This window comes from Nothobranchius furzeri, chromosome 9 (genome assembly GCF_043380555.1).
Source record: "Nothobranchius furzeri strain GRZ-AD chromosome 9, NfurGRZ-RIMD1, whole genome shotgun sequence".
NCBI classification, from domain to species: domain Eukaryota; kingdom Metazoa; phylum Chordata; class Actinopteri; order Cyprinodontiformes; family Nothobranchiidae; genus Nothobranchius; species Nothobranchius furzeri.
The window spans coordinates 70,333,210-70,360,265 of NC_091749.1; the positions used below are offsets into that span (position 1 = coordinate 70,333,210).

Consider the following 27,056-nt stretch of genomic DNA (forward strand, 5'->3'; position numbering starts at 1 on the left):
GTCTGGCCGCTGCGTAGACCTTTTGGAAAACGGCTAAATGAGCTGCCGGGCAGAACAAAGCGAGGAATTCCAACAAAGAGTGCACTTCTATGATGACACAACCGGGGCAGATGTCAACATTTTCTGTGGTTCAGAACTGTTTTATGAAATAAACAAGCTCCCAGAACTCAACTAAAACTAAATAACAACAAAGTCATATCAAACATTATTATTCATATTTAAAAACAACACGACAGTCTAATATTTAACGGTTAGGTTCACCTGGGGCGACGGTGGCACAGGAGTTAAGTGCTCGCCCCGTAATCGGAAGGTTACAGGTTTGAGCCCCGCTCAGTCTGTCGCTGTGTCCTTGGGCAAGACACTTAACCCACCTTGCCTGCTGGTGGTGGTCGGAGGGACCGGTGGCGCCAGTGCTCGGTAGCCTCGCCTCTGTCAGTGCGCCCCAGGGCAGCTGTGGCTACATCGTAGCTCATCCCCACCAGTGTGTGAATGTGTGTGTGAATGGGTGAATGACTGTGTTGTAAAGCGCCTTGGGGGGTTCCAGGACTCTAGAAGGCGCTATATCAAATACAGACCATTTACCATTTAAAAAAAACGTTTTTAATTATAATTTATCACTTCTGATTATAAACGATGGGTTAGCGCTGCTCAATTAATCGAATTATAAAAAGAAAATGAGCCGATAATTTGCTCCTCCCTCGCGGTTTACTCTCACACTGCTCCGAGTTGCAAATCGAGAGTCCCTCCCTCACTAAGTGTTGCCAACTTAGTAACCTTGTATCCATTTCTAACAACTTTCAGAAGTTTATATGTTTGCATTTATTTTTATACTACAAATATTTGCACTGTACAGCTACTTTTTGCCGTCAGTATTTGCAGTGTTGATCAAACTGGGTATGTATTGGGTAGGCTTAAATAAGTTAAACTTTAGCCTATACCCTTTCAGTCATGAACTACGAGGGAGTGTTGGCTCTTTTACATGTTGAATCAGGAATTGTTTTCCTCTGATTGAACCCTGTGCAATGGTATGACTGAACAAATAAATAAAATCTTTAATTAAAGATTGTCCTAAATAATCGAGATCTAAATCTCAGTCAAAATAATAATGATCATCACTTTTGCCATAATCAGCCCAATGGGCTCGACACACGGGAGGCGACATCGCCTCTCCATTCGTTTTCGATCAGACATGCACGACAAAGCGATAATCGCAGGTCTCTCTCCTGCTAAGCTACACGCAAAAAATGTACACGTGAAATCTTGCGCTCGTGCATGTGTCGTGCACAGGCGAGCCAGCAATGCGATCCCAGAAAGTTGAGAAAATATCAACTTTTCATCGCCGTTGCTCGGACAAGGACCAATCGGCGAAGGTTTTATTGACAGACCAATGAGCTGACAGGATGCTTCTCAGTACATCTCCGGGCAAACATGGAGGAAAGTTGCTGAGTCGGTTTCCCAGAGCTTCACAACATTTCTACCAAAGGCAGCGGCATGGGAAATTTTTGGCGAGTTGGTTGTTGGTGTAGGCTCACATTCATCATTTCTTTTTATGGTTTGTAATATGGGATGAACCCAATCATGTATTTATTTAATCATGATTTTAGTAAAATCAGATGCAAGACTTCACTTAACTCTAGTTAAACCTTGAGCGACTTCATATCTACCGCGTTTTTAACTCTGAACTGCTTTAATAACCCAACATTCCTTCGAATCTGACGGCCAATTAAAATAAAGACTTGCTATTTGCCCTGGAACGGAGCGCGTCGCTGGCTGCTGCTGCATGTCATTTCTCATGTGTCAGGTTATCAAATTGATAGCAAGAAGTTTTGCTGATCGCAGTTGTTTGTCGCCTTCCTTGTGTCAAGCTCATTACTGAGTTTCATGCAGGCTGAACGTGAAAATAGTCTCCTACACCTATTTGCTGCGTTAACGTCAGATAGAAAATAGACGGTGAAACTCTAGGATTAGAAAAGCCTGACAGATCTCCGTCAAACTGCAGGGCCTTGCTTGGTTCCCCTCCACTGACATATATACGTAGACACCCCGTGGACAGGTGCTGCCTATTAGAACGGCTATAGTGGCCGGCCGCCATTTTAGATGGGTCTCCAATCGCCCCCAATGCATTCGTTTTCACTGAAGAAGGTGCTACCCAAATTTAAAAAATGCACATTTTTTTTTTACTTTTTCACAAAAGCAGACACACAGTATGACATGATTATTAAAATATAAATATATTTGAACAATATAAATAAAAATAAATTTAAGTATAAAATCCCATCAGGCAGGCTAGAAAAGTCACTAGTAATCCCACGTGATCTGTTTTCAATAGTACGCCAGTTGTTGTAAGTTGAGCAGTGCGCACCTCCCCTAATGGTACGTGTGATTTTGAGCAGGCCAATCAGCCGGCAGTGGATGTGTCGGCCCTGTTCGGCTCCAGGCAGACCACCTAAGGAAGAAGGCTGAAAAGGTGTCCGGTTGGTTGCATGCAGGAAAACCCAAGGCTGCACCTTAATGAGAACACTCCCAACCCGGTCCAGGCGGAGTGAAGCCGACGCTAGTGTGTAAGTGCCACAAGTAGTGAAGCTACATGATGCTGGAACAGACACCTGGCTAGACTAAATGCTCACAACCCTGGAGAAAAGTGGGTCAGTCTTAGTTATTTATACTTTGCCTAAGTGTTCTGAACTGTCCTCACCATATAAAGCCCATAATACTAGTGAGCTGCTCTTATGCTATTATTTACAATCACTAGATGATGAATTAAAGATGTGACTCAATATTCTGGAGCAGAGGCAGACTGATATGGGTTTTATTAAGGCTGATGCCGATACCAATTTTTAAAGAATTGTGTTGCTGATATCTAAAGCTGATTATTAAGGCTGATATATATAAGTTTTAGCAGCACATTGATTGTGAAAGACAACTGAACATGCACTATGTGCAATATAAATTAAATAAGTAAAAAAATCTTTTAATATTTATTGAACTTCAAATATAAAATAAACTCAAAACAATAAAAAGAACAGTGTGTTGGGGTCCTTTCCTCAGTCTAGTAGTGGCGGCAGTTGGCCACACAGGTGCCCGATTTTGTCTTCTTCTATATCGGCTTCTAAAAATAATTTTGGCTGATATAGAAAAAATTGAGGATATTGGCCCAATATATCTGTGGCCTCTACTAGGGATGCACCGATGGATCGGCATTTGATCCCAATCGGCCGATAGCGCCCCTATCGGTTTTTATCAGAGTTTTCAAAATAGATCAAAGCAGACCGATCAGGTAGGGTTGTCACGGTAACCAGTGTAGCGGTAAACCCCGGTAAAAAAAAGTTGAAAATAATAATAACCGTCTTGTTTTTAAAAAAACTATATTATCTCGGTGGGATTACCGTGGCTGCGGTGTAGGCGCGGTGACCCTTACCAGCCACCGTATCATCTGCTGAAGTTGCCGGCGGCACATGCGCACTTTGTTGTTTACAACCAAAACTTTCTTGAAGCTAAAGCTGAAATAATGGCCAAAGGAGGAGACGGCAGCGCTCAGGAGGACATTTATTATCCCTCAAAGAAGACAAAGTGGGAAGTACAGCATCTTTTGGATATTTGAAGAATGCCGAGGGACAGCTGATAGAAGACGGCTATCCTGTGTGCAGCACGTGCAGAAAAAGTGTCTGTGAAAGGCAGCAACGCTTCAAATCTCATGACACATCTGCGTGACCATCACCCACAACTCTACAGTCAATGCAAGGCAAGCTAACGTTAGCGTTTTAGCTAAAATGCGTGATCCGAGGATTTGGGTTGAGGGAGAATGCAACGAGTCGCTATATAAAGCAGCCGCAGCGCCGCTACCTGCATATAAACCGTGTCGCGGACACCGCCATGTTTAAATGACGCTATGCATTACGGGGCTCCCAGGGGCAGATAAGAGTTGGTCTCTCTCCGAGAATAATTATGAATTTAACAACGATTACTGCCTGATGACATTTTCCCACATCTGCAAAGCTCACTGGAGGGACACAAGTTGAGGACAATATTTTCCTGATATAGGGTTTATTACTCAAGTAAGGGTAAAAAAGTATCTGATTAGAAGGCTACTTGAGTACTGAGTATCATCTGATCTAATATTTTTAAAATGATGACATCAAACAGACAAAAAATAAGAAGTTATGGGCAAATATTGGTATTTTAAAGACTAAAGGGGAAAAATGTAAACAAATAAACAACATAATTACAAAATAACACATTTTAGGCAAAATTTAGACACAAACTGAGGACAATATTTCCTGACATACAGGGTTTATTTAATTGTGTGAAAATGTAGCACGTTTAAAAAAAATACTGAAAACCGTGGTAATTTTGGTCACAATAACCGTGAGGTTACATTTTAACACCGTGACAACCTTAATACACACCATTTTAGATTAGGTTACATTTCCTTTATTCCCAGATTATGTTGTTTGTAGCACTTATTATAATGTTGTAGAAAATTTCTGGCCAATCCACGTGATCGGTATCGGTGATCAGCATTCTTTGATATCAGTATCGTGATCGGCAGCAAAAAACCTGATCGGTGCATCCCTAGCCTCTACTCTGAAGCACATTCCTAATAACAAAGCAGATCAGCAAACATTTGCATGTTTCTACACATGATTTAACTCATGAAGCAATTCTCAGGAAGAAAACAGCACCTGACTAAACAGTGAAACAGTTTATTATTTCATGGTGAGGTCAAAAGCAAGCCATGTGGTGGATTCTGCAATCTGAAAGAAGTTATGTGAAACCTAGGAGAATGTAACAAAGCACCCACACAACTGATCAGTGCATCAATCGAGTTTAAGTAGTTTTAACTAGATGTTTAACGATTCATCTGTCTAACTGATAAATCGGTTTATATTTGGATTTTTTTTAATGGTTATACCCTTAAAATACCAGGTCAACCATTTGGTAGAGAATATTTTCATCTCTACATCTTAAATTTGCATAGTAGAAAAAAACTACTCAACTAAAAAGTTCTAAAAATATGGAGAACTTTGAAAAAACACCTCAAGAAAATTACATGACATTATCTTTTTCATAAATATAATATTGTTTTATATTATTATAGAAAATATCGTATGCCCATAAATGGTCCAAATGATCTAAAAGCTGGGGAAAATTGCCATTTTCCTCCTTTGAGGAATAAGTAAACAAACCTCTGATTTTTAAACAATTAGATGAAAACAAATACTGCCACTGCATGCCAGAAATGGGGTGGCATGTTTTAAAAAGACCAGCCAGAGAAAACCCTGTGCAGCATCTCTATTTAACACAAAATTGTATTTAAATAAAAAGTTGATAGTTAACTTTTATCTAATTACATGAAAAAAAGATGAAGGGAAAACCCCAATATTTTAAAAGTGTTCTCTAAATATTCTATGAAATATTCAGTATGTGTTCAATATTTGTGCAATTCCAGATGTACATTAGTATGCATGTGTTCCTTAACCCAAACTCACCTAATCTAAAAGCTCGTTCACACCATACCACTAAGACCAAGTGTTGGGGTGTCGGGGCAGCAGTAGCTCAACAGGTTGAGCAGGTTGTCCAGGTTGCTGGTTCGATCCCGGCTCCGGACAGAGAATTCTGCTGTTGTGTCCTTGGGCAAGACACTTAACCCACCTTGCCTGCTGGTGGTGGTCGGAGGGACCGGTGGCACCTGTGCTCGGCAGCCTCGCCTCTGTCAGTGCGCCCCAGGGCAGCTGTGGCTACATTGTAGCTCATCACCATCAGTGTGTGAATGTGTGTGTGAATGGATGAATGATACACTGTAGTGTAAAGCACTTTGGAGTCCTTACTCTGAGAGGCGCTATACAAGTGCGGGTCACCCCCTACAAGAAACTTACTTCACTCCCTCTTCATGTTTAAAAAATGTAACAAATGATGTTGTCCGAGAGGGCGGAGCAACTAACAAATACACACACACAGGCTCACAATGGCATTGTGACATCATAATATACCAGTTTACATCATAGCATACCTCTTAGCCAATAGCGGTGGCAGATTTAAATTCAACTACAGTGCAGAGTTTTTACCTGACGGCACAACACTGACAGTTTTAGGCAGGATATTTAAATTTTAACTAAAATGCACTAAAGTGCAAAACTATTGACTACATGTGTCTGCTGCACGATTAGACAGCGGCATGTATATAGTTTATCAGGGAAAAAAAGCTGATTTGGGGGTGACTTGCTCTTTAAGCTTTGCGTGGATCAGCAAAATGTCCCCACAATGTGGAAATGTCCACATGTTACAGGTTTAAGTCAAAAATTGTCCACTTAAACATATAAAAGTCAAGTGCACACACACACACACACACACACACACACACACACACACACACACACACACACACGCACACACACACACAGCTGTCATGGTGCCAATGGGAGTAACTTGGTTTCCATCTTTAAAATCTAAAGAATCTGAAAAGCATTCTGCACGCCTGACTAGTCTATTTATAGACATTCACAAGACAATGTTTTTTTGTTTTGTTTGTTTGTTTGACACGATCGATCTCCTTTTATTCCCTCCCTCACGCGTATCCGGGCCAGGGAATTATTAAAAACAAAGTCCATACTTTGAGACGGTGCAGGATCACAAACCCCCCGGAGCGCTCTCGGTCGGTTTCATCGAAACTCGCTGGGATGACACGATGGCTCCGGTCATGGGAACGCTATGTCGCAGCTATTAATAGTCTTTTGACGCCCTACATGCAGCGTCGCCAGGAAGGCTTCTGCGCTGTCGGTGCATCAGCTCGGTGAGTCCGAGCAGCGAGTGACAGGAAAACGCCACGGCCTGCTCAGACCGTCATTCCCGGGTACACAACTGGGTCCGCCGCATTCCAGCCTTGACACTCGCCCCGCCGTTACGCACAGAACCACAAACACCCGCTCGTTACTTAGCAAGCTAGTGCACTTCTACCCACCTTGTCGACACAACGACAGGTACATTACGTTTTTTAATTGTCTACCTAAAATGGATTTTCGTCGATTGGTCAGAACCGACTGCAGCGCATAACTTCAACTCGAGACCAGGTCTGTTATCGGACATAAAGCCCAAATAGCTCGCTGCTGTGGTTTCGCACACACACTCACACGCCAACACACCCCCGTCTTAGCATAAACTACCGCAGCTAAACGTTGTCAAGACGTGGATCAAAACTAGAAGCCATGTTCACAACATAAACCAGTGTCAGTGACAACAGGAATAAGCAAGAGCGCCAACCGCTGCTCCTCCGATAGCTTAGGCAGAGACTCTCTATCAGCAGACAACAAGCTGGATTAGTGCACCGCTATTCGGGTATTAATTCTTACAATAGTACTAAACGCGTCAGCAGCTCTTTCAAACTGCTTGTAAGCGCGTTTGAGGAAATTTAATATTGACATATTAAGGGTAACAATGAAATATTCGTGTCAAGAGTACGGAGCGTCCGATAATGGACACCACACTGATGATTCTAAGCAGGTTAGCTGCAAAGCTAAGCGAGCAACGGTTAGCTACTCAGCTAGCCCTCTGCGACATGATTGTAAAAAACGGTGAGAAGCACGAGCTGATAAAGCAGCCCGGTGGTACTAGTTCAGCTGGGACCACTTTTGTCAAAAGGCTTCAACAACTTTAATAAACACGATACGATTAGAGGTAAAACGTAAAGTTCATCAAGGCATATAGCTCACCAGCTTTAGGCATCCACCCTCTTGACAGCGAATTCCCTGTCTGTGTGCGACCGCAGTCAAGTCCAGTAGGAAACCAACACTTCCGGTAGGATTTTCCAAAATAAAGCCAAGCTTGCCACTTGTCAAGTCAGCATTGATGCAACTATTTCCGTTGAACTTTCTAAATAAAATCGAGAGTCGAGTAACCATTTCCATTTTGTAATATTTTCTAATATGAAACTTTATGTAGTGTAAATTGTCATTTTAATTTTTGTGAAGTTATGTTGAAAATGAATTCAATCGCATTCATTTGTTTTGGTTTATGTTTAGAATCTAGATACAAACATATAAAGCTATCACAAAAGATAACTGAATTTCACCATTTAAAGTTCACGTTTGACTTCATGGGAGCTTTAAAACCTTTTTCAAATACAATTTCAGGTTCACTTCAATAAAACATGTTTTAAACGTTTTAAAATAAAAAACGTTTTAAAGGGGTCAGTGAGGGGTCCCTCACTGACTCCTCACACTGCTGCCATTCTCGTCCACAGCCTCGTCACCTCCCGTATCGACTATTGCAATTCACTTCTTTATGGTCTCCCCAACAAACTCCTTCATAAACTGCAACTGGTCCAGAATTCAGCAGCCCGTATTATCACCAGAACCCCTTCCTTTCACCACATCACCCCGGTTCTCCAGCAGCTTCACTGGCTCCCAGTTAAATTCAGGTCCATCTTCAAAATTCTCCTTCATACCTTCAAAGCAATCCACAACCTCTCTCCTCCATATATCTCAGACCTTATAAGTATTCACACCCCGTCCCGTTCACTCAGATCTTCTTCTTCCATCCATCTTGCGGTTCCTTCTGCCCGTCTCGCTACCATGGGGAGCAGAGCTTTCAGCCGCTCTGCTCCTCGACTCTGGAACTCACTTCCCACCGACATCAGGAACATCGACAGTTTTACCCTTTTCAAAACAAAACTCAAAACACACATGTTTAAATCTGCCTCTGATTTTATTGAACTGTTTCTCTCTTTGTTTTTCTTCTTTGGGTTTTATTATTGTTTTATTGTATTTTATTACGTGTTTTGTGTAAAGTGACCTTGGGTGTCCTGAAAGGCGCTTTTAAATAAAATGTATTATTATTATTATTAAACACTGCTGTGATAAACAAATCGTTTCCAATGACGCTTCGTTCCTGCTGTATCATTTTTTCTACAGAAAAACAAATCTCATTCCACAGGCTGGTGTGTTCTCGCCCTCTACTGTTAAAGAAATGATATTGCATCCTGTAGTTCACATCCGTCACTTGGTTAATATTTCCATATCAGTTTACAAAATGAGCTGTACCCAAAGTGTTTTCCCATGATGTAGGAGTCATTTCTAATCTACATAGAGTCAAATTCACCTAACAACCATAAGATAACCTTTATTTATTACATATGCAATGCTCTTTTTCCTTGTTACATTCATTTTTATAGACAAACAAACCAATTTTAACATAATGAATTGGGTTGAAGGGCATAAAACGTCATAATAAATCAAAACAGGCCAGTGATTTACAATCAAACAGAATTTTAGGATAATCTAAAATAATCTAAAAAAAAGGGTTTTTATTTTTCAGGTCGGGTTAACATGAGAGGTTACAAATATACGACATTTTTCAGCAGTTTCAGTATCACACGTGAAATTTACAGTAGCCATGTGTATTAAAACCCAGCTGTAACGTGTTGCTGGACCCCTGCTGCTCTGTAGAGCATGAGCTGTGTTGGTGTGGTGTGACATGTAGGAGGGGCGAGCGTGGATCTGGACTCGTCAAAAAGCTTTCCCTCTGACCAGCTGGGCTCCACTCAGACCAGACAGCCCTGCACAGCAGAGCACAGCAAGCCCCACTCTGAAACAGACATGGGACTCACTCAGGACCCCAACTTTCAGAAGCTGCAGGACTGGTACACAGCCCACGCTCTGAGCCTCAACATGAGGCACATGTTTGAGGCCGACAAAGACAGATTCAACAAGTTCAGGTATGGGAGAGCTACAGGTGTTGCATGCGAATGAGCAGAGTTGTTTTTTGAGGTCCTCCAGGGACAACCTTCACATGTCTTTGTGTTTGGACAGCCTCACACTCAACACCGAGGATGGAGACATTCTCCTGGATTTCTCCAAGAATCTCATCACGGATGAGGTCATGAAGATGTTGGTTGACCTGGTAATTTAACCTCCATAGCTCTTTCTTCATCATGATTGGCTATGAGACTTTATTCTTTGAAACGTTTGCCTTCAGGCCAAATCAAGAGGGATTGAAGCTGCTAGAGAAAGGATGTTCACTGGAGAGAAGATCAACTTCACAGAGGTGCTCACTGCTGACTAAACGTCCACAGCAGCCGGTGACTGTTGGATAAACCTCCGTGTGCTGTTGTGTGTGTTTGAAGGGGCGCGCTGTGCTCCATGTTGCTCTGAGGAACCGTTCCAACACTCCCATCATGGTCGATGGCAAAGATGTCATGCCAGATGTGAACAATGTTCTGGAGAAGATGAAGGGCTTCTGTCACGTGAGTCTGTGAGAAGGCCGGAAAGTTTCCACATTTTCATGGATTGGAGCTAATGATGTTTTGTGGTGATGTTTGTGACGGCCGTGCACATCTGTTGAAGCGGGTTCGCAGTGGCGAGTGGAAGGGCTACACAGGGAAGGCCATCACAGATGTCGTCAATGTTGGGATTGGAGGATCGGACCTCGTGAGTACCGCTGCATATTCGAGGATTCTTGTTTGAATTTGTTTCATCCAGTTTGGTTTGAACCTCAGGGTCCTCTGATGGTGACAGAAGCCCTGAAGCCGTACTCGAAGGATGGACCTCGTGTCTGGTTTGTGTCCAACATCGATGGGACCCATATCGCCAAAACGCTGGCTCAACTCGATGCTGAGACGACACTCTTCATTGTTGCGTCCAAGGTATAAGCCCAACGGATTCAGCAAACCAGAGAAACTTTGCATGTGGAATAAAAAGCTTTCTGCTTTCTTTATAAATCACATAAAAATGAAAGGCCTAGCAATCCTTGAAGAAATGCAAATGGCCAACTATTCCTGCAGGAGTTGTCCCTCTGAAGTATGAAACCTAATTTTAAAACACAATCCAATCAGTTTTATTCTGCTTTGTGATTCTAACACAGCATAACAGTAATAAAGAGTCGAAATTTGCCCTCACCACCTGTACGTCCCCCACCAGGGGGCAGTAGACACGAATAGGACTGGAGATGGCAGGTTTCTGATGAAGGTGCCAATTAGGGATGTGTATTGGTGAAATTTTGGCGATACGATAAGTATCACGATACAGGGGAGACGATACAACATATCACGATATATTGCGATACATTCAGTCAGATGATATTAGCAATTTTTTTAGACTGAATTTTTTTGTAGGAATATTCAATAAACAGTCCAAACTAGGGCTGGGCGATGTAACCTAAAATCAGTATCACGATATATTGAGAATTTCACCTCGATAACGATAAATGGGTGATAACTGCAGGTATGCGCAGAAACAAAAGCTGTCCACTAGATGGGGCTGTCACATGTATTACTTGAGTCACATTTTTACATGACTCAAGGTGGTACAGCTTCTTAAAGGGATGTGAACTTTACCAACCTACACATCTTTTCATTTCTTTATTATCAAATTTATTGACATGGGAAAAATGATCACGATAAGAGTCAGAAATTTCAATAACGATAAATTTCCGATTTATTGCCCAGCCCTAGTCCAAAGTGATACTTAACATTTTTAACGCGAGGTACCTGAACCATAACTGAGGGATTTATATTTCAATGGTGGAAACAAAACACATTGCACACTGCTGCCATCTAGCGGTCTGCGTTTGAATTGCACCAAAAGACAAGAAAATACACAAATATTTGCATGTAAATTCTTCCAAAATTTTGATACATGGATTTTGAATATCAATATTAAATCACAGGATAAAATATCACGATATATTGCCATATTGATATTTTCTTACATCCCTAGTACTAATCCTGATGCTCCATCTGGATGCTTTAAGGCCAGCAGTGGCTTGACAAAGAATTTGTGACGATGGTTTCAAGTTTTTTTTTAGATGCCGTACAACCAGTTAACTCTCAGAGTATAACTTTCGATGACAAAAAACACTAAATTTCATTTGTTTTTTAAAGTAAAATTACAGCGAAAGTCACCTGGAAACAGGCTGACCTAAAACACGAATCAGTTGAAGACAACGATGACTTTCTCAGAGTTTCGTACATATTTGGACTTTTAACGAGGAGTGACAAGATAAATGACCCCCCGAGTTTGAACATCTCGAGATGTATTTTGTTATGAAAACTTGTCTTCAGGCAGACGTGATTGTTGTTGGATCGCTCAACATTAATACCCTTATATTTGCAGACGTTCACCACCCAAGAAACCATCACCAATGCCGAGTCAGCCAAAGCCTGGTTCCTTGAACGTGCCAAAGATGTGAGTGGATGAATGAGCGTTTACAGTTACAATAATGTATTTGACCAGCATCCTTCCTAATTATTGACTTGATTCAACAGAAAGCTGCTGTCGCCAAGCACTTTGTTGCTCTGTCCACAAACGCCGTAAGTCACATCGCTGTTTAAAAGTCAGTTTGAAGGATTCTGATGTGTGGATTGAAACTTCTAATCTGTCCTGTCGTCTGTGTCTGCGTCCTCAGCCCAAAGTCAAGGACTTCGGCATCGATACGGAGAACATGTTTGAGTTTTGGGATGTGAGTGATCTTTAAGACTTGGTGTGCTGCAGGTCACATTTTCATCCCAACGCTGTGATGGGGGGGTATATGAGCAGCTGCTATAAATAAACCAGACTTTTGACCTGTGAAGTAGGTGGGACAAACACGCTACAGAGCAGCTGCTGGGTAATCAGAAGCCCCTCTCTTCAGATTCAGTTATTATTGGTAGCGACCTTTCCTGCTGCAGAGGTTACGGTGAAGGCCGAGCTGCATCAAAGGTCAGAGAGCTGCTTTTAGTCACATTGTTGGTATTTAAAAGGTAGCAGCTTTATTATGGCCTTCAAACCTCGGAGAAAACAGTACTTCTGATGGGTGATTATAAAACAAGACCCTACTTGACTGACACAGCTTCCATAAATAGTTTATTTCAAAATTTAATGTCACAAAAGGAACCTTTTGAAAGCAATTCTGCATGAAATGTGTTGTGATTTTGGCCATTTTTCTCCAACAGTGGGTGGGTGGTCGCTTCTCCTTATGGTCTGCAATAGGAATGGCTATAGCCTTGCACATCGGTAAGTTCTCTAGAAGAAACATGCAACAGGACAATGAAAAACCAGAAGGAATGCGTTTGTTTCTCGTCTCTTACCTAATCTAATGTTATCTGGAATTAATGTGATTTTACAAGCTCAGCTGGAAGAATTTGAAGTCATTACTAAGTTCCACCGAAATCAACTTTAGTTTAAAATATGTGAAACTGATTTAGTTACAACCATGTATTTGTGTTTGCTGCAGTCACTTATTGTGGCGGCCATCTTTAATCAGCTCTAGATGTGCATTTTAATCCCATCCATCCATCCATCCATCCATCCATCCATCATGATTCCATCCATCCATCCATCCATCCATCCATCCATCATGATTCCATCCATCCATCCATCCATCCATCCATCCATCCATCCATCCATCCATCCATCATGATTCCATCCATCCATCCATCCATCCATCCATCCATCATGATTCCATTCATCCATCCATCATGATTCCATCCATCCATCATGATTCCATTCATCCATCCATCATGATTCTGTCCATCCATCCATCCATCCATCCATCCATCATGATTCCATCCATCCATCCATCCATCCATCCATCCATCATGATTCCATCCATCCATCCATCCATCCATCCATCCATCCATCCATCCATCCATCCATCCATCATGATTCCATCCATCCATCCATCCATCCATCCATCCATCATGATTCCATTCATCCATCCATCATGATTCCATCCATCCATCATGATTCCATTCATCCATCCATCATGATTCCATCCATCCATCCATCCATCCATCCATCCATCCATCATGATTCCATCCATCCATCCATCCATCCATCCATCCATCCATCCATCATGATTCCATCCATCCATCCATCCATCCATCCATCCATCCATCCATCATGATTCCATCCATCCATCCATCCATCCATCATGATTCCATCCATCCATCCATCCATCCATCCATCCATCCATCCATCCATCCATCATGATTCCATCCATCCATCCATCCATCATGATTCCATTCATCCATCCATCATGATTCTGTCCATCCATCCATCCATCCATCCATCCATCCATCATGATTCCATCCATCCATCCATCCATCCATCCATCCATCCATCCATCCATCATGATTCCATCCATCCATCCATCCATCCATCCATCCATCCATCATGATTCCATCCATCCATCCATCCATCCATCCATCCATCCATCCATCCATCATGATTCCATCCATCCATCCATCCATCCATCCATCCATCATGATTCCATCCATCCATCCATCCATCCATCCATCCATCCATCCATCCATCCATCCATCATCCATCCATCCATCCATCCATCCAACCATCCAACCATCCATCCATCCATCCATCCATCCATCCATCCATGCATCTATCGAAAGGATAAACAAGGTGAACATTTTTCAGTGAGGATGTAAATTATGAAACTTGTGAAGAGGACAATTCCAGATTCTCCTCAACACCATTTTGCATTTGCTGCCATCAGGAATCAGATGTTTAAAGAGGTTGTACGTCCCATTTAGACTTTCTGAGAGCCTCAAAATAATCTCTCTGGAGCTTTATGAGATATTTTGCTCACAAACTCATAAACCTTGCTGTCACAGAAACACAACTGAGACAGAAATCCACCAGGTTTTATTCTCTCTTCTTTACCCAGAAGTTTTTAGAAACCTGTTCAATACCTGCATCAATAATTCAGTTGGACTGCAGTAATGGAAGCTGCTATCAGAGCTAAGAAGAACAATCTTTCAGCAAATGTGTCTGAGTTCATCCTTACAGACATGTTCCATCTCCTCAACAGGCTTCGACAACTTTGAGAAGCTTCTTTCTGGAGCTCACTGGATGGTATGTGCGCAGGATACGGTAACTTCTCAGCTTCGCCTCAGTGGTCACAGAGACCCCTGTAGATGAAAAGCACTCCAGGAATAAAGTTAAACCAGCCTCTTTGTGCTGCAGGACAAACACTTCAGAACCGCTCCCTTGGATAAGAACGCTCCTGTTTTACTGGCCCTGCTGGGCATCTGGTACATCGACTTCTTCCATGCTGAGACTCACGCCATGCTGCCCTACGACCAGTACATGCACCGCTTCACTGCCTACTTCCAACAGGTTCGTCCTCGGGTTTCAGCAGAGCTCACAAAGCTGTATCAGCTATTACAATTGATCAAAGAAAATAACTTCAAAAAGTCACATATAAAATCCAACCAAAACCAGGAGATGGTCAAAGCTGAAGTCAAAGAAACAGCTTCCTGACTGAGCGTGTGTGTTGGTGCAGATAATAAATAACCAAGTGTCTGTGCACCAGGGGGACATGGAATCCAATGGAAAGTACATCACCAACCATGGAACACGAGTAAACTACCACACTGGGCCGATTGTGTGGGGAGAACCGGGGACTAATGGACAGCACGCCTTCTACCAGCTCATCCACCAAGGTACACGCAGGGGGTGGGGGGTGTCGTGCCATAACTGAGTTGGACCTGTTGATTGCAGGAACACGAATGGTACCAGCTGACTTCCTGATACCAGCTCAGACCCAGCACCCCATCAGGGACAATCTGCACCACAAGGTACGAATGGAACTGCACAGGTGTCTGTCGTCATAGCAACAAGTGTTTCTGTGTAAAAGTTATAAATAGTTCTCATCTGACCCATTCTGCCATGTTAGAACAGCTTTTAAAGAGCAAGTCACCACCTAAAAGAAACTTACTTCACTCCCTCTTCATGTTTGAAAAATGCAACAAATGCCGTTGCCTAGCAGACCAAGAGGGCGGAGCCGCTAACAAATACACACACACAGGCTCACAACAGCATTGTGACATCATAATGTACCAGTTTACATCATAGCATACCTCTTAGCCAATAGCGGTGGCAGATTTAAATTCAAAAACAGTGCAGAGTTTTTACCTGACAACGGCACAACACTGACCGTTAGGCAGAATATTAAAATTTTAACTAAGATGCACTGAAGTACCAAACTATTGACTACACATGTCTACAGCACAATTAGACACACATTTATATAGTTTATCAGCAAAAAAAAGTTGATTTGGGGGTGACTTGCTCTTTAAAGTTACTGAGTGGGTGTGTTTCTGATTTGGCTCCAGATCCTGTTGGCCAACTTTTTGGCTCAGACAGAAGCACTGATGAGGGGTAAGACCACCGAGGAGGCCAGGAAGGAGCTGGAGGCCAGTGGTCTGAGCGGGGAGGCTCTGGAGAAACTCTTACCGCACAAGGTCAAGTGGAAAATAGATCTCTTATCATAAATAATTTACTTTCCGCTGGATAAAGTATTCAAGCAGATGATCTCATGATGCTTGTGCAAACCACCTCTGGAGTCAGTGTCCCCTAGTGTCCTTGAATCATGATGTCTAACCCTGGTCATCAAGGCCTCCATTCAGCATGTTTTAGTTGTTTCTCTGTTCCAAAACACCTGATTCAGTGGTTGGATCACCTATTCAGCAGCTCATTAAGCTCACCAGCTGAATAAAATTAGGATTGGACACCCCTAGATTAAAACACATGGAGTCATTATCTCACCTGTTCCTGACTACCTCAGGTGTTCCAGGGAAACCGACCAACCAACTCCATCATCTTCAAGAAATTAACACCGTTCACTCTGGGAGCGCTCATAGGTGAGACTCAGTGATGAAACATGAGTTTAGACAAGATTATTATTATTGATTCTGCCACTCATAAGAAAAATGGTCTCAAAATGTATCATAAATCTGTTAAAATACTATTAAAGTTTATTTTATGACACATGAATAAACAAATAACTCATAATTATGAGATTAAAGCATTAAAAAAGCCTTTTAACCTTTAGAAATGATCCCTTTGAGATTTCTTGATATAAAGGGCATAATAAATTAAACTCATTATTATGATAATAAAAACAAAATAATGCATTTGCTTCTCTCAATTTTGGAATTATTATTAGTTATCACAGAATTACGACTTTGCATATCCATGATGTTGAAATTAAAGTCTCAATTATAATTTTGCCCTTGAAACTACCAAATACAAAATGGCTTTGAATCTCATCATTTAGATTGAATTTTTTAATAATAATCAGAAACAAATCAAGCTGATGAGTTTCAAAGTCAAAGTTGGGACGTTGTAATTACAGTTTTTACTCGTATCTTATCATTTAGAGTTAACTTGTGCCTAAAATGGCTTTGAGTCACAATTAGGATTTCCTGTTTATTCAACTGGAAACCACAAGTGTGAGATTGATTTTGACATAATAATGAGATCATTCGATAAGAATTAGATAATCATGATTTTGTGAAAAATACTTATAACTTTAACTATTATAGATTGTAAAGTCACGAGATTAAAGTAACAACTGATAACAATTTACAAACTAATATTTATGACTATTTTTGACCTGTTCCTTGAAATTCTAACTTTTTAAGGCTTCTATTTTTGACTTAAAAACTCATCGTTCTGATTTTGTAGCTCGTAGTTTTGACGCTACCATGTGGCCTTTTCTAAGCGGAGGAGGTTCAGTCGGTTTCTATAAAGACGAAGTACAGTCAAAATCCACTAATTTGAAGTTATTCTTATATAAAGTTATTCTTGGAGAAAGCTTTGAGTTTTTGATCAGCGATATTGAATCTGTGGAGGAACAATGAGCTGTTAAACTGCTCCAGCATCCAGAGGAGGCTCCGTGAGGACTGTTGCATAGTAACAGAGTCTGTTTGAACCTGTGCTGCCAAGCTGAGCGAGCTTGTTATTATTATATGTCATATCTTTACGATTGGACTGTAAAGAACTGTGTGTCCTCTCGTTTTAATGATTCTCATTCTGCAGCCATGTACGAGCAGAAGATCTTTGTCCAGGGCGTGATGTGGGAGATCAACAGCTTCGACCAGTGGGGGTGAGAGTCACTCATTTAACATAAGTGATGGAGAATGAATGCATTGCTAGGATTAATCCCCTGACTCCATCATTAGGGTGGAACTGGGTAAACAGCTTGCAAAGAAGATCGAGCCGGAGTTCACGGACGTGGCAGAGGTCCACTCCCACGACTCGTCCACCAACGGGCTCATCAACTTCCTGAAGAAAAATGTTGCCTGGCTTTGAATGTCCCAATTATTTCATCTTTATCCTTCTGGTCAGCTCAGGATCTGGTGGCAGGCAGCTGGTCACTCCCCCGCAGCCCGGCTGAAGCTGGTGGGACGTCTCATTAGGAAACCTGGGCTCCTGTTACTCTGCTTTTCTTGTTGGGAAATCATTCTGTATTAGATAATTGAGCCCGGCAGTGTGAAGTGCTCTCCTCACTCTGTCACACGTCACTTTGTTTGTGAAATAAAACATTCTGTGTCTGCGTTTCCCAGTTCCACTCCAGGTGCTGCAGCCTTCTCCCTTTCAAGTCACCTGGACACCACTAGATGGCGTCAGAGTGCCAGATTTAGTCATTTGCAGCAAACCAGCCTTCCCAGAAATTACCATTTATTGGAACAAAGGGTCAAAGGTCAATTCATTTGTACTGGAACCTTCCTTCCCACAAATCCCCCGATGCCTGTCCATTTACGGAGAAAAACAAACAACATCTGGGCCAGACGCTGAGCATCACTAAACTGAACGTTTCCATCCTGACAAACATGAAATCACAGTTAAATATCTGACAGTTAGCTGCGAGTCGGGTGATTTACGGCATCTCCGCCACGCAGAACCCTCTCTGGAAGCAATTACAGGGTGTGCATGAGGACAAACACAAAGTTAAAAAAGATCCTCAGACCCCCAGACGATGCCTGGTTTTCTGTGCTGTTGCCAGGCAACGCTACATTACTTCAAGTCCGACTTGTCGTTTTTACCTCTGGCTCTGAAACGAGATGCCAGCGAGTGCGTCCGAGGAAGCCGAGTCCCTCCTTCATGAGTTATCGGTGCAGAGTGCTCACGGCAGGAGGCTCTGTCCACAGACACCGAGGCCGTACGGCAAGCCGACACCGAGGAAACGACACGCAGCACCAGGCCCGTTTCCATAGCGAGTGGAATCAAAGTGCAGGCATGGGAGCATGAATAATGTTCTGTATGCGTTCCTGAGATGTCTGTGGAACAATGCAGCCGCATACCTTCACATTCCACTTCATACTCGGCTACTCAGGCACTTTTATTTCCTCCTGCCTGTCGACCGGTCTCTCTTTGGCCCAATCAACCTGCCCTGGCACAGCGGTTGCCATGGTAACGTGACCTCTGTGCCAGTTTGGGACTGTACGCTCTCCATTTCAGGTGCAGCATTGAGTTTGGGACAAGTCTGAAAGTGTCTGCAGAAATCTTCCCAAAAGCGTGTTTTTATTTATTTAGTTGGTTCTCAACACATTTGTATTCATCATGAGCTGCAGAGCTGGAGGCTGTTCGAGGGTCAGCTTCCCGACACGTAAAACTGCTTGGAAAGCCAGCCTTGGAGAAGGAGGAGGTGGAGAAAGGGCTCACGGGTATGGAGCCAGCTTTATTCCTCACATGCCTTCAATGTGTTCAGCTGTCCGTCCCCTTCTCACAAACCTTCAGGGAACTTCTTCTGGGCAGAATCTCAGTGATCAAGTCCTGACTGAGGCTGCCACTGAGAGCAGAGAAACCCTGGAGGATGTTAAGAAAAGTCACAGTGTCAAGCCCAGCTTCATTTTTCCCACGACTACAGGAGCTATTTAAAGATTAAGTTAAGTACGTGGGCCGAGCTCAAGACGCTGCAGCATCGGAGGTCTGGTGAGTCCAGAAAGGCCTCGCGGGGCTTCGGCTGAACACATGTTGCACAAGCAACATCGATTCTTCAGCAAATTCTCATAATCTGGGTGGTACAGATGGAAACGAGTTTAGAAATACACTAACGTTATGCTTACAGCCCCGAACCAAGAAGTGCATCCATTAGAAAAACAGTGAAATGCTTTTAAAATATTCTAAAGAGAGCACTGTAACATATTTAATCTCTAGGAATGAATGCCTTGTGAGTCGTACTGAAGGAAAAAGCTCCGATGCGCATGTTTGAGGAAGGAGAATTGTGCTGGAGGAGTAACTAGCTTCAGACGACAGGACTTTGAGTCTCATTTCCTGATATGCGGACATCTCTCCTCTTTTTGGCTAACTCTATTGACTCTGTTTGCTCTGCAGCATTGAAGTTTTATCCCCACAAATAACACAATAATGAAGGAGTTCTGCTGTGTGGTGGAGTTGCTAATGCTAACAGTTAGCTTCTACTAGCTGAGACGTTCTCTGCTGTTTGCTGGACGCTAAACCAACAACAGCCTTCCCTGTCGTGAGTCTAGATCAAGCCCCCACAATGCGGGTGAAAAATTGAAGCAAACCCGGAAATGAAATAAATTGCAGTTCCACCCTCATCCACTAGGGGCTGGTGTCAGAAGCGAGCAAATCCTCATTGACTCCCATGTTAAAAATACCAATTTCACAGCAGAAATGAACATGTTTACAGCCTGGTACCAAAACATGTTCTTGGTTTAAATGATCTAGTTTACACTCATGACAACTCTGAGGGGGGTGAATTTTTTCTGACTCTTCTGTTGAAGTGTATTAAAAGCCTAAAATTCTGTATAATTAATGAGCATCAGACCCACGTGACCACAGAGCTAGCTCCGTGGAAAGGCCTCAGTAGAGCCTCGGTCTGGCTTGGAAACTGTTCCGGGATTTTGAGTCTCTCTGTGTTTGTGTATTCTTTTTTGGATATTATTTGTGCAATTGTTGGACAAAATGACTTGCTGTGGCATTAATTGCACTAATAGAGCATCCAAGGAGTCTCCACTTCATTTTTTTCGGTAAGTAAAATTATATTTATGTATTTTAGGTCACTGCCGAGCTGAGCTTAGATTTTAACATGTACTGTTTAACCATAAAATTTAAATGTAATAGGGTAAAACCCAGTGTATTTAACATAATGCTGCACTTTAGAAAATGGGTTGAAATATAACATGTTGGTGGAGCTGGGTTCCCACTATCAGCTTGTGGAGCTCTCGGGAGACCGATGTTTTCCATCCGGTTCTCCCCTCCCCACAGCTCGGCGCATCTCTGTCTGATCGTGGCTTCTGTCTGCTGCGCGGGCTGCTGGCTTGTGGAGCTCTGGGATGGAAACCTTTCCACCTGGTTCTCCCCAGCGGCAGCTCTGCGCATCTCAGATCGCAGCGGCGCTTGTCTGCTGCACGGCTGCCGGCTTGTGAAGCTCTCTGAGACCTCTGTGTTCCACCCGGTTTTACCCAGCGGTCAACCCGGTGTATCTCTGACTCAGAAGCTCTGGTGCTGTGTACAGTAAACTCCGGTTGTAGCTAGGTTGCTACCTCCGTTAGCTTAGTTCCCACCTCCGTGTTAGCTTTAGGTTAGCTTCAGGTTAGCTTGTAGCTAGTTCGACCGGGTGTCGTCAGTTGATCCCAGCCTTACGGTCCCACCCTCAGCTCCACCTCTCTTCCCTTTTATGGAATTGTCTGGGCTTGACGGAACCTGTGACACAGTCAAAATGGCGGTGGTGGCCACCTCCCATTTATCTTCAAAAATGTGTTTTATTGGAGTCTTTGGAAACCCATTGTGCAATATTTATATGTCGATGGTCTAGATGGGTGAGTTCATGAATGTTAGTGACAGTGTGACGTAGATCTGTCAGGATTTTCTAATCCTAGAGTTTCACCGTGTTGTGAAACCAGTTTATGTGTCCTAGTAAGGCTACCATAGGGGGAGCCACTAGAGGTCGCTAAAATAAGGGTGTAGGGATGTTCTTCTTCGTCTTTTCCTTCGGGAGAATGATGTAGACACGTTGCTGTTGCTGCAAGACAATAAAAGCACTTTGTGCTTGAGAACACTGCGTCTTATTGCCTCTGATCATGACATGGTGTCAGAAGTGAGGACTTCACGCCGAGTTACACGGAGAAATGGCCAAATTTGGACCTCCGGAGCTGTTCGACTTTACACAGCCGGCAGAGTGGCCGATATGGCGGCAGAGATTCTCCCGTTTTCGAGTGGCGTCCAAGCTAGGGATGGAGAGCGCCGAAGTGCAGGTGAACTCGCTTCTTTACTCTATGGAGAGAGATGCCAAACCAATATATGGCTCATTTGTGTTTCCTGCTGCTACTGAGGCCAAGCCAAGTCCGCAGTTTGAGTATGATCTGGTCATACAAAAGTTTGACGAGCACTTCGTCCCGAAGAGAAACGTTATCCACGACCGCGCCTGTTTTCAAAAACGGAGCCAGAGGGCCGGGGAGACGGTCGAGGCTTTCGTGCGGAGCCTGTACGAACTCGCGCAGCACTGCGAGTTTGGCGGCGGTAAAGACGAGCAGATCCGGGACCGCATCGTTATTGGATTAATTGCCAAAGATGTTTCACAAAAACTGCAGCTCAAGGCAGACTTAACTCTGGATAGAGCCATTCAACTGGCACGCCAGAGTGAACAAGTCAAACAGCAAAGTGCGGAGCATGTGGAAAGCACTGTGAGTGAGGTGAAACAGAGGCATAACAGCACGAGAAGGAGTTACTACCAACCTCGTCAGGTACGTGAGCAACGACATAGTGAGAGTAAACCAAAGTGCCAAAGATGCAACAGGGTGCATGACAAAACAGAAAATTGCCCAGCCCGCAATAAAAGATGCAGAAAGTGCAATAAGTTGGGACACTTTGAAGTTGTATGCAAAACCAAAATGCTACAAGAGGTCAGGGCTGAGGCTGTAGAGGACGCAGATGAGAATTCATTCTTCATAGGGGAGCTTTTCCTGGGAGCAGTGACTGAGCAAAAAACTACAGTCATTGAGAAGTCAGCCTCAGATGCCGACTGGGACATTGAGCTACTGGTAAATGGCAATCCAGTTGATTTCAAGCTTGATACAGGTGCAGACACCACTGTTATGGCAGAAACGACCTTTAATAAACTCCAGCAGAGACCCAAACTTATCCAGTGTAAGCCAACGGTGTACAGCCCTGGTGGAAAAGTCAGGTGCATGGGGAAATTCCTTGCTACTACAGTGTACAAAGGCCAAAAGTACCAGTACTGGATTACAGTTATAAGAGGGCAATACGCAAGTAACCTACTGGGAAAGACGGTGGCGAAGCGCATGGGACTAGTTGCTAGAGTTAACAAAATTAGTAGTGACTTAACAGAGGATGTGTTTGGGGAAATGGGCCTGCTGAACTGTGAACCGGTAAAAATCGAGCTGGCCGAAGATGCAGTGCCGTACAGCGTAACCACCCCACGCCGGGTACCTTTTCCGCTCCTCCCAAAGGTGGAGAAGGAAATAAAGCGCATGCTCAAACTTGGCATCATTGAGGAAGTCACCAAGCCAACAGACTGGTGTGCACTAATGGTGCCTGCTCCAAAGCGCAACAAGGATGAGGTCAGAGTGTATGTGGACTTAAAACGAATGAATAAGGGAGTAAAGCGCGAACGTTACATTTTGCCCACATTGGATGACATCACTTCCAAGTTAGCAGGAGCTAAAGTTTTCTCCACGTTGGATGCCTCCAGTGGGTTTTGGCAAATACCACTGGACCCCAGCTGCCAAAATTTAACCACGTTTATAACTCCCAAGGGCAGGTTTTGCTTCAGACGCCTGCCATTTGGCATAACTTCAGCACCCAAGATCCTCCAGCGGCTCATGAGCACCTTGCTCAAGGGCCTAGAGGGGACTGTCGTTGTGATGGACGACATACTGGTGATCGGGGCTAACAAAGAGGATCATGACCAACGCTTAGATGCAGTAATACAGACAATCAAAGCATCAGGCCTTAAGCTTAATGGGTCCAAGTGCCACTTCGGAAAGAATGAACTACAGTTCTTCGGTCACATCATCAGTGCGGATGGTGTGAAACCTGATGATGGCAAGGTGGAGGCTATTGCTAGGATGCCCAGCCCCACCAATGTAGAACAACTCAGGCAGGTACTCGGATTAATAAACTATGTTGGAAAATTCCTGCCGGGCCTGTCCACTGTGCTGCACCCCCTCTCCAATCTTCTCAATAAAGAGACTGTATGGGCATGGGGCGAGCCTCAAGAGCAAGCATTCAACAAAGCAAAAGCAATGCACTTTGTTATTATGATGCAGGCCGATCAACAGTTGTCAGTGCAGACGCCAGCAGCTATGGTCTGGGTGCTGCACTGTTACAGGACCATGAGGGGGAGTTACGGCCCGTTGGTTTTTGTTCTCGCACGCTCACAGACGCAGAGAAAAGATATTCGCAGATCGAAAAAGACTGTTTAGCATCTGTCTGGGCCTGCAAACGTTTTGCCCGCTACATCCAAGGCATGGGTCATGTACGTCTACAAACTGACCATAAGCCCTTGGTGCCTTTGATCAACTCATACGACCTTGATAAAACGCCACTGAGATGTCAGAGACTGCTGATGCGGCTGATGCGATTCAATGTCACTGCTGAGCATGTTCCCGGTAAACAGTTAGTGGTGGCCGACGCACTCTCCAGACATCCACTGCACGGATGCTACCCGTCTGAGACAGACAGCCAGGTCAAGGCATATGTGAGCAACGTAGTGACAAGCAAACCTATCAAGTCACAGAAGTTGGAGGAAATTCATAGAGCTACACAGAGGGACCCAGAGCTTCAAAAAGCAATCATCTTCATCAGACAAGGGTGGCCTCGGAGGATGGCAAAGAGCTAATCACTGCTAGGCTTGTATGCAGCCAGAAGTCACCTTTCAGAATCCGATGGTCTAGTGCTCTACCACGATCGCATCATAACTCCCACAGCACTCAGACCCGGTGTCCTTGACCAACTACATGAAGCCGCACGATCAACAGTGTGGTGGCCCAACATTGGACTTCAAATAACGCACAAGGTGAGGTCATGCATCTTTTGTAGAGAGCACAAGCCTACACAGCGACGGGAGCCCCTCGTGAATACTCCTCTGCCCAATGGCCCCTGGCAAAAGATTGCAGCTGATCTATGTGAGCTCGAGGGTAAGAACTTTCTTGTCATCGTTGACTATTTTTCAAGAGACATTGAGATTGCTTCCCTCACTACAACAGCCAGCAGACAGGTCATTAACAAGCTTAAACATATGTTCGTTAGATGAGGCATCCCGTTACAACTGGTCAGTGATAATGGGACGCAGTTCACATCATCAGAGTTCCAAGACTTCAAACTGAGCTACAGCTTCACCCACACTACGTTGAGCCCTCATTACCCCCAGTCGAATGGAGCTGTTGAAAGAGCTGTCCAAACGGCCAAGTACATTCTCAAACAGCTGAACCCCTGCTTAGCCTTAATGAGTTACCGCTCTACGCCAATTGCAGCAACCGGTGCAAGCCCAGCTCAACTTATGACAGGACGTCAAATCCGCACCACTGTCCCAGTACTTGACAAGACATTGCTGCCCAGTCTGGTCAATAGGGACACGGTGCGCCAAATGGATGTTGCAGCTAAGGACTCTTACAGATTCTTCTACAACCGCAGACAGTCAGCTCGTCCACTTCCTGAGCTTCCCCCAGGCCAGGATGTTGTAGTGAAGCTTGACGGGGAAAAGGGGTGGACGACTCCAGCCAGGGTCATCTGTAAGTCTAAAGAGCCGAGATCCTACTTGGTGGAGATGGCGAATGGGAACGTGACTCGCTGCAACAGACGACACCTTCAGCCTGTCCCAGGCACCTCGGATCCTGAGGAGCAGCAGCAGAGCATGGTTCCAGCTACACCGACTACTCCAACTAAAGGGGCGGTTGCTTCCCAAGAATCAACTGTATGAAAGGCATTGCCAGTCCCTGTCCCGGGGTCTCTTCTCCGCCCTACCACACCTGTGAGAGTGACTTCCAGGGGGCGGGAGATTAAAGTACCTCTCAGATTCAGAAACTGAGGGCTATCTCTTTCTATGTTCTAAGGGAAGAATAATCCATTAACAGGACTGAGGGTAGTCTACCCCTGTGAGGTCCTGCGTTCTGACAACACTGTTTTATGTTTAAAGTACCTTTGTTAAAGGGGGAGATGTTGTGAAACCTGTTTGTGTCCTAGTAAGGCTATCATAGGGGGAGCCACTAGAAGTCACTAGAATAAGGGTGTAAGGATGTTCTTCTTTGTCTTTTCCTTCGGGAGGTTGATGTAGACACGTTGCTGTTGCTGCAAGACAATAAAAGCGGGTTGTGCTTGAGAACGCTGCGTCTTATTGCCTCTGACCATGACACACCGTCTGTTTTCTATCAGAAGCTAATGCAGGAGATAGGTGTAGGAGACTATTTTATGTTCAGCCTGCATGGAAAACTTAGGCCCTGTCCACACGTAGCCGGGGATCTGCCAAAACATAGATATTTTTCTACGTTTTGGCCTGTCATCCACACGAAAACGAAGTTTTTTCACATGAAAACGGATCTTTTTAAAAACTCCGGCCAAAGTGAAGATCTGCGTTTTCTCCGTTTTGGGTGTCTGCGTGTGGACAGACAAAACCGGAGTTTTAAGGTCCGCAACGTCACTTTCCGCGACAAAAAATGCTGACATCACGTGTGCGACCTGTGTTTACACTAGCCGACAGCATGGATGCCCTCAGAGCTGCGCTCGCTTTATCAATTGTCCAAGCACTTTTTGCTTGTTTGTTTTTGCAAGCGGAATTACTGCTCCTTGTGGAAGACCACAGACGAAGGACGAGGTTAAGAACGGCTATTGCCCGGCACCTGGCTTCTCCAAGTACTGCCACCTACAGGTCTGGCATGTCCTTAACAACGTGGTACATGTGGACAGAGTTTTTTTTTTAACGAGGTAATGTGAATGCAAGTTTTTGGAGGGGCGGATATTTGTTTAAAAAAAACCCAGCTACGTGTGGACCAGGCCTCAGAGTGACCGGTTATAATAAGAAATAATGAGTACAAAATTGTTACTCAGTTAAGTTTACCTTTAAGCCCTTGGAGACAAATTCCCATTAAACCACTGCTGGCTCTACATCACCCAGATGGAGCATCAGAATTAGTACCTTTATCAGAAACCTGCCATATCCAGTTCTACACATGTCTGCTGGCCCCTGGTGGAGGACCTACAGGTGGTCGGGGCCTATTTAAAGTATTTTAAACTACAGAAATGTTGAATTTAATTGAAATAAGTAGAATGCTTTCTGCAGGTCAGGGATGAGGTTCTGAC

At 43.8% G+C, this 27,056-nt stretch overlaps 1 protein-coding gene across 1 annotated transcript; it reads left to right on the forward strand.

Annotated features, from left to right (window-relative positions):
• The first annotated feature begins 9,424 nt into the window (after positions 1-9,424).
• On the forward strand, positions 9,425-18,331 carry gpib (glucose-6-phosphate isomerase b). Its single transcript, XM_015954072.3, has 18 exons — positions 9,425-9,709; positions 9,804-9,894; positions 9,970-10,038; positions 10,118-10,237; positions 10,338-10,421; positions 10,490-10,636; positions 12,105-12,176; positions 12,257-12,301; positions 12,397-12,450; positions 12,923-12,983; positions 14,797-14,840; positions 14,952-15,104; positions 15,301-15,430; positions 15,489-15,565; positions 16,103-16,231; positions 16,555-16,630; positions 17,811-17,877; positions 17,954-18,331. Exons 1-18 carry the CDS (start codon positions 9,591-9,593, stop codon positions 18,081-18,083), a joined length of 1,668 nt encoding a protein of 555 aa, XP_015809558.1. The 5' UTR covers positions 9,425-9,590; the 3' UTR covers positions 18,084-18,331.
• Positions 18,332-27,056: the final 8,725 nt, after the last annotated feature.

Coding starts and splice junctions, on each gene's coding strand:
- gpib (XM_015954072.3), top strand. CDS start 9,591: ATGGGACTCACTCAGGACCCCAACTTTCAGAAGCTGCAGGACTGGTAC. Junction 15,566..16,102: donor GGGACAATCTGCACCACAAG/GTACGAATGGAA, acceptor ATTTGGCTCCAG/ATCCTGTTGGCCAACTTTTT. Junction 16,232..16,554: donor AGAAACTCTTACCGCACAAG/GTCAAGTGGAAA, acceptor TGACTACCTCAG/GTGTTCCAGGGAAACCGACC.